Here is a 6,529-nt window from a genome sequence, read left to right as displayed (position 1 = left end):
TCTTCATCTATTCTGGTTAGCTTGGGTAGCCTTGATATATTGCTAGATGTCACTCTTGGCTTGTGGAAGTCCTAGGATTGATTGTGATCGATCCAAATAAAGGAAGAATTAAAAAGGGGTTTTAATTCCAGTTGGTTAGAAAGAGTTCTAATATTTTCCCACTGCCTTGCTAATTAGAACCCAATGGATCGCACACCTTAAATGGTTAACTTTGAGTAATACAAATGAGAATGAGGAAATCAATTTGATTGATTTGATGTGGATGATTTACTACGTGTAAAAACATATTTGGGCCTCGGTAATAGTTAACGGGAAGCCCAAATGGTTGGGTATTAAGCCCAAGGGCTTAAGACAACTAAATATTATGGTTTAAGTGTCATAAGGCCCAATTTTGGAAGCCCAATGGGTTTTGGCCGAAAATGCTTAAGTGAATGTGTATGGGAATTGTTTCCATAAGCTCATTAACACACAAACACAATCCAACATCAACCAAATGGGTTTGGGAGATCAAAGAGAGATAAAAGAGAGTTTTCAAGAGTGAAATACTTTCATCTTTCAAAGTGGTTTAGATTGAAACCAATCTTGAGAATCTTGCACTAGCATCCAAGTATTCTCAAGATATACTTCTTCTCATCTCAAGGTTCCATTGGTGTGGAGACTTAGAGGCCATATACTTTTGTGGCTCACATGGAGGAGAAAGATCAAGGAGCAAAGATCAAAGATCAAGGAGGAGATCAACAAAGAGGAAATCATCAAGAGAAGACCAAACACAAATTGGTTCATATAATTGCTTCAAGGGTAATTAGATCTTATCCTTTCTCTTGAATTTTCATTTATGAAAAACATATCAATGTTCATGGCTTAAGATACTTGGAAGAAGTTTTGTTTTTGGATTTAAACAACCACCTTAGACTTCCGCTGCGATTAATTTGATTAAATGCATGTTTAATATTCAAATGAACTTTGGAAAAATGTTTTGAAATTTCCTACAGATACATCTTGGAATCCAAACTCAAGGAGGGTTGGCATTGGAATCCTGATTAGGGACACCCATGGAGATTATCTCACAGGTACATCCATCCTATATGTGGCGAACTCTGCTAGAGAGGCTGAGGCGATGGCTTGTCTCAAAGGTTTTAAGCTCACTGCTGAGACGTGTTATCATCAGGTCACATTTGAATTTGATTGTATGGAAATAATCTCTTCTTTGAAGGGCTCTATTTCCAAAGGAAGGTGGGAAATCTATCATATCCTAAGTAATGTTCGGGATGTTTTGAACTACTTCCAAACTTGTGTTTGGACGCGGATTCCTAGAACCGCCAACTAGGCGGTAGATCATTTGGCAATGCTTGCCAATTCGAGGATGAGCCCTGAAGTATGGGTCAACCGACCCCCATCCTCTCCAATGCATTTCTTAAACAAGGATGGTTTACCATGCTCCCCAAGGAATGCCTAATGGTTGCGGCTGCATAGGCTTCTTGATGTATTTGTTTTGTCTTATGACTACGTCTTCTTTAGTTGTCCTCCTTCTATGCAGCTGTGTTGTTGTTATGTCTTGTTATACGTTTGTGCCTTGCTGCTTATGTGCTTTGTATTTCTCTCGGCTTTGTGCCTAATTGTTACGAAATTCCATCTTTTAGACAACAATAAAAAGCACAAACCACTCGGTTTGGCCCACTTTACAATCTATTTTGTGATTCAAACCGTTTCAGATCTTTATTAAAAAATCCTCGCAAAATTTTGTTGGCAGCACAAATCTCACGGCCTGGAGTTCCGGGCCGAGGAGATATGCGTTAACACGTGGCTTCCTTCTTTTGGATGCGGTGCGGTTGTGCGCGGGCGTGCCAGCACGGTCTACCGTGCGTCGAGATGGTGATATAGATGAAATGGTTAAGTGGTGCGCCTGTTTGGGTACGACTCCTTATCAAACGACTGTGGCCGAGAGAGGAACTGATCTCGGCCGTCAGGTTCACGGCCTGAGCTACAAGGCCGTTTAGTGGTGGTGTTGATGGTGGATTTTGGGCGTTGCTCAGGGAGCAACGGTCATATGATATATGGGATGAATGAAAGAGTAACAGAGGTGGTGCTCCGGCGCCTTGAAAATCAAGGGTCGTATGATATATTGATGAACGGATTTTCCTTACAATCTAACACTACTCCTAGGAAAGCAAGTCATATATTGAAAGTGCATTACAGGAAAATATAATTTGCTCCGTGGGAGGCTTTTGGTTTGGTGTTTGAACCCTTTGAATGTAGCTTGAACTTGGTATTTATAGGAAGAGCTCTTGGAGAAGTAATCGAGGCTGAAAATCTGCATGGTGGAGCCTGATCAGAGCAAGTGGGTAGTCTAATCGACATTTGGGATCATGAAGCATGGTGGTGTGACCCCATGAATCCTGGTAAATCTCGGCCGCCGCCCTGATCGTGGGTTCTGCGCTTCTGGCCGTGGGGACGCATTTAATGCCCTTGTTTGGTGGTTGGTGATCTGACCTCAATTTGTAAGAATATTTGTAAGTATGTTTGCGCCTAACCACTCTGATTTCTGTCACCAAATCCTGACTTTAGTCACTTCCCTTCTTCCCTCGTGCATTAAATGCCCTTTTTTGCGGCTAGTGGGTTTGCTAGTCAGAGGCGTTACTTCATTAAATGAAGCGTGGGACCCTGCTGCCATGTGACGATTTGACTCTAATACCTTCGGCCGTGTCCCCTTCGTCCTTCGGCCTCGGCCTGATGATACTGTGGTTGCAAGGCCGAGATGACTATGCCTTCGCAACTTTTCCTTTGTTTTGAGGAAGGCAAAAACACCGCGTTTTGGATCGCGAATAGGTGCTAAGGCCGAGAGGGAAAACTCCTTCGATTAGTATACGACTGTGATTTATTAGGTACAAACAAATTTTACTCAAATTGAAAACGTTTAGTTATCCACCTGTCACTTTCAATAAATAAGGAAATGTTCATAATAGTAATCAAGTTGCAAGGATTATGTTTGAATTAGGACCTAAAACTTGAACTTAGACACTTTTTCTCCTTCTTCATTTAGTCAAGCCCAACCATATTGATAATACATAATTCCCAAATCTGTAACCCTAAGTCCCTGACATCGCCGTCTCCCTCTCTCCGCGGGGCAATTTCTGCGTAATTGAGCTTCGTTCCTTCTCGAAACGTTCCCGAGGGTCTCAGTCTTAGTTTCAGTGAATAGGCCAAGATTCATCGCAATTGAATCTGAAAGTCTCTTAAAATCCCAGAAGGAATGGAAGGATTAGAACAATGGAAAAAACAAGCAGAGAAATGGTCGTCGCAAGCCCTTGAACACATTCAGGCAGAGAAATGGTCGTCTCAAGCCCTCGAATACATTCATCAGGTTCCACCTGAGCAGATTTATGCTGCTATCGCCATCTTGATATTCACCTCATTTTTACTCATATTGGGTATGAATTTTTTGTTATTTTATTTATTTATTTGGTTAAATATTTTATTTTATTTGTAATTACTCTGATATATTCTCTTTATATCTTTTGTGTTGTAGTTAGGTTGTTTAAACGCCCAAAAGCTAATACCATACTGCTGAGTGGGCTTAGCGGGAGTGGGAAGACTCTTCTTTTCTATCAAGTAAGCTCTGGCATTATTGGATTTTGTTCTTCTTAGGCCAATTAAGAAGTTAGATTTTTGTGCAAGCTTTCTGCTCATTGGTTTTGCATATGGGTAGAAATTCTATGCGTTTTGTTAAAAATTTTGTAAGACAGTCTCAAGTTATTAAAAAATTTCTCTTGGTTCTTTTGCTTATGCTGTTTCGTTTTTCTTTTCTGATATAATTGAAATTCTATTCCTGTTTGTGATAAGATTTTGTTTAATGCTTGGAAAATAGTATTTGGGTAGAAATTCTAAATGCCTTTTATTAAGGAAGTCCTTTGGGTAGAAATTCACCGATTTGAGTTTCTTCTATGATCACATTGCAAGACAGTCTTAAGTTATTAAAAATACTATGTTGGTTCTTTTGTTATGTTGTATCGTTTTTTCTTTTTTCTGATATATTGTGAAACTCTATGCCTGTCTGTTTGTGATAAGATTTTGTTTAATGCTTGGAAAATAGTATTTGGGTAGAAATTCTAAATGCCTTTTATTAAGTCCGTCCTTTTTTCCCCTCGTTTTGAGTATCTTTGATGATCTAGTTATGCAATAGCAATGTTGATCTAACTTTTGCGACATGATTTGATGTATGTGCCAGCTTCGGGATGGCTCTTCTCATCAAGGTACTGTCACATCTATGGAACCAAATGAGGGAACTTTTGTGCTCCATTCTGAAAAATCCAAGGTATATCTCAGCCTCTTGTGCTAATATGCAAGTAATCAATGTTTAAAAAACTATTGGTTGTTAAATGAGGGCAGATCTAACTTATCTGCCTTCTATGTGGTAGAAGATGTTAGCCACAAACATTTTCTTCCTTTTCTTTTTTACTATGTTCTTGTTTATTGTCCTTCAGGAACTTAATCATGCTCACCCCTCTTTTGGTTGTCATTGACAGAATGGAAAGGTAAATCCTGTTCATCTTGTTGATGTTCCTGGGCATTCTCGCCTTAGAGCCAAACTAGATGATTTCCTGCCTCAAGCAGCGGGTATAGTATTTGTGGTTGATGCTTTGGAGTTCTTACCAAATTGCCGTGCTGCTTCAGAGTAAGCTTTTCCCTTTCAGTAGAAAGCTACAATATGATATTGAAACGTGACTATTCTGCTTGCCATATTTTCTTACATCTATGTCACACGGGGTGGTAAAGGGTGCCAGCTCTACTGGTCTAAGGCCATAGAGTGAGCAAAATGCTCGTAAAAAATAGACCCTGATTTTGTGATGTAAGCATACATAGATGCATGATTTGCACCCAACATAAGATTTTCACTAATAAAGACTGATCTTTGGCGCTTTGTTTGCAACAGGTACCTCTATGATATTTTGACCAAGGCTAGTGTGGTGAGGAAGAAAATTCCAGTTCTTATTCTCTGCAACAAGACAGACAAAGTGACAGCACATAGCAAGGAATTTATTCGAAAACAGTTGGAGAAGGAAATGTAAGATTTGATTTCTTCTGACTATAGGTGTCTAATCTCTGATTGATTATGAAGTTTTACCTTAAGTTTTTCAGTGGTGTGTACGGGATTATATTACTTGTTATTTTATATGCACTTGATAATTATATCATGTATCTTCACTTTTTGATAGATGTATCCTCTATCTTCATGGTTCATGAGGAAGATATCTTATCGTGATAACATCCGTGTTTTCCATAAATATATTGCTTGCATTGTTCATTTGCTCTAGAGTTCTCTGTGATATTGTGATTTATATTCATCTGTGATATTGTGATTCATATTCATCTGTTTCTGATTTATATATTTATATATTTCGTTGTTCATTATCTTGACACATTTGTCATATAACATCTTACAGTGACAAATTACGAGCATCAAGGAGTGCAATATCAGCAGCTGATATTGCAAACGACTTTACACTTGGAGTACCTGGCGAACCATTTTCATTCTATCAGTGCCAGAACAAAGTTACAGTTGCAGAAGCTTCTGGTCTAACGGGTGACATATCTCAGGTGGAGCAATTTATCAGGGACCATGTGAAGTCTTAGTCTGTTTCCTCCCATTTCATGAGTGTGGTATTTTTGCTTTGAGAATTGTCAGTTGAACATCGTTTGTTGATGATTGAGAAAACTCAACAAAGATATGCACAGAACCAATTGAACTGTTGCAAGGCATTGAAAAGAGAGGAAGAGAAAGCAAGGCACAGATACACTAATGCATGTTTCTGTTGTGGTCTCAGTGAGTACTTGAGACGTGGTATGGTACAAACTGCTAATTATGGTGGCTTTGTTGTAATTTGAAGGATCTTCCAAGTGATTATGGCTCAAGTTGTATTAATTTGATTTTTGTGCTTTTGATTGTGCTTGCACTCTAGGATGCCCCCAGTTATGGTCAGCCCTAAATATTTACTCATCGACTTGTCTACACAAATGTTTAATTCTGCAGTAAAACGTGAAAAATTCATCCCTGTTTAGTTTGATTTAAGTTAGTCATTCCTATTTTGTAACATACACAACAAAGTTGCAATAATGCAAGTTAGTCAGTCGCGATAAACATTCAATCGTTTTCGTTAATAAACAATTAAGCAATTCTTTGTATCGTAAATCGAACAACAGTAGATGATAAAACCTCTTGCCACTGGAAGATTGATAAATTTTGATAGAGATGATGTCATTTGTAATGGGTTTGTATCAGTACATTGATGAAATATAATAGTAAATGGAGGTGATAAATAAATAATTTCAAAGTGTTCAAAAGCTATATTAAAATTTATATATATGATTTGGTTTGATTTATGCGGTTCTGAAAAGGCTACACTGAACTGAATCAAACTAAATATTGTTCTTCCGATCCGGTTCAAGATTATACTTCTTTTTACTAATAAAAAAAAAAGGGGTTAAAAAGTCATTTAATTAACATGTTGAAAATTTTACTAATTTTCATTAT

General features: G+C 38.2%; 1 protein-coding gene across 1 annotated transcript; it reads left to right on the top strand.

The window, feature by feature from the left end:
* The first annotated feature begins 2,999 nt into the window (after positions 1 to 2,999).
* LOC110748656 (signal recognition particle binding protein) lies at positions 3,000 to 5,938 on the top strand. The gene is made up of 6 exons (XM_021948612.2): positions 3,000 to 3,428; positions 3,527 to 3,609; positions 4,226 to 4,312; positions 4,524 to 4,672; positions 4,931 to 5,062; positions 5,442 to 5,938. The coding sequence occupies exons 1-6, from the start codon at positions 3,251 to 3,253 to the stop codon at positions 5,629 to 5,631; spliced, it is 819 nt and encodes a 272-aa protein (XP_021804304.1). The 5' UTR covers positions 3,000 to 3,250; the 3' UTR covers positions 5,632 to 5,938.
* Positions 5,939 to 6,529: the final 591 nt, after the last annotated feature.

This window comes from Prunus avium, chromosome 5 (assembly GCF_965620075.1).
Source record: "Prunus avium chromosome 5, drPruAviu1.hap1.1, whole genome shotgun sequence".
NCBI classification, from domain to species: domain Eukaryota; kingdom Viridiplantae; phylum Streptophyta; class Magnoliopsida; order Rosales; family Rosaceae; genus Prunus; species Prunus avium.
This window is presented reverse-complemented; position numbering and strand designations above follow the sequence as displayed.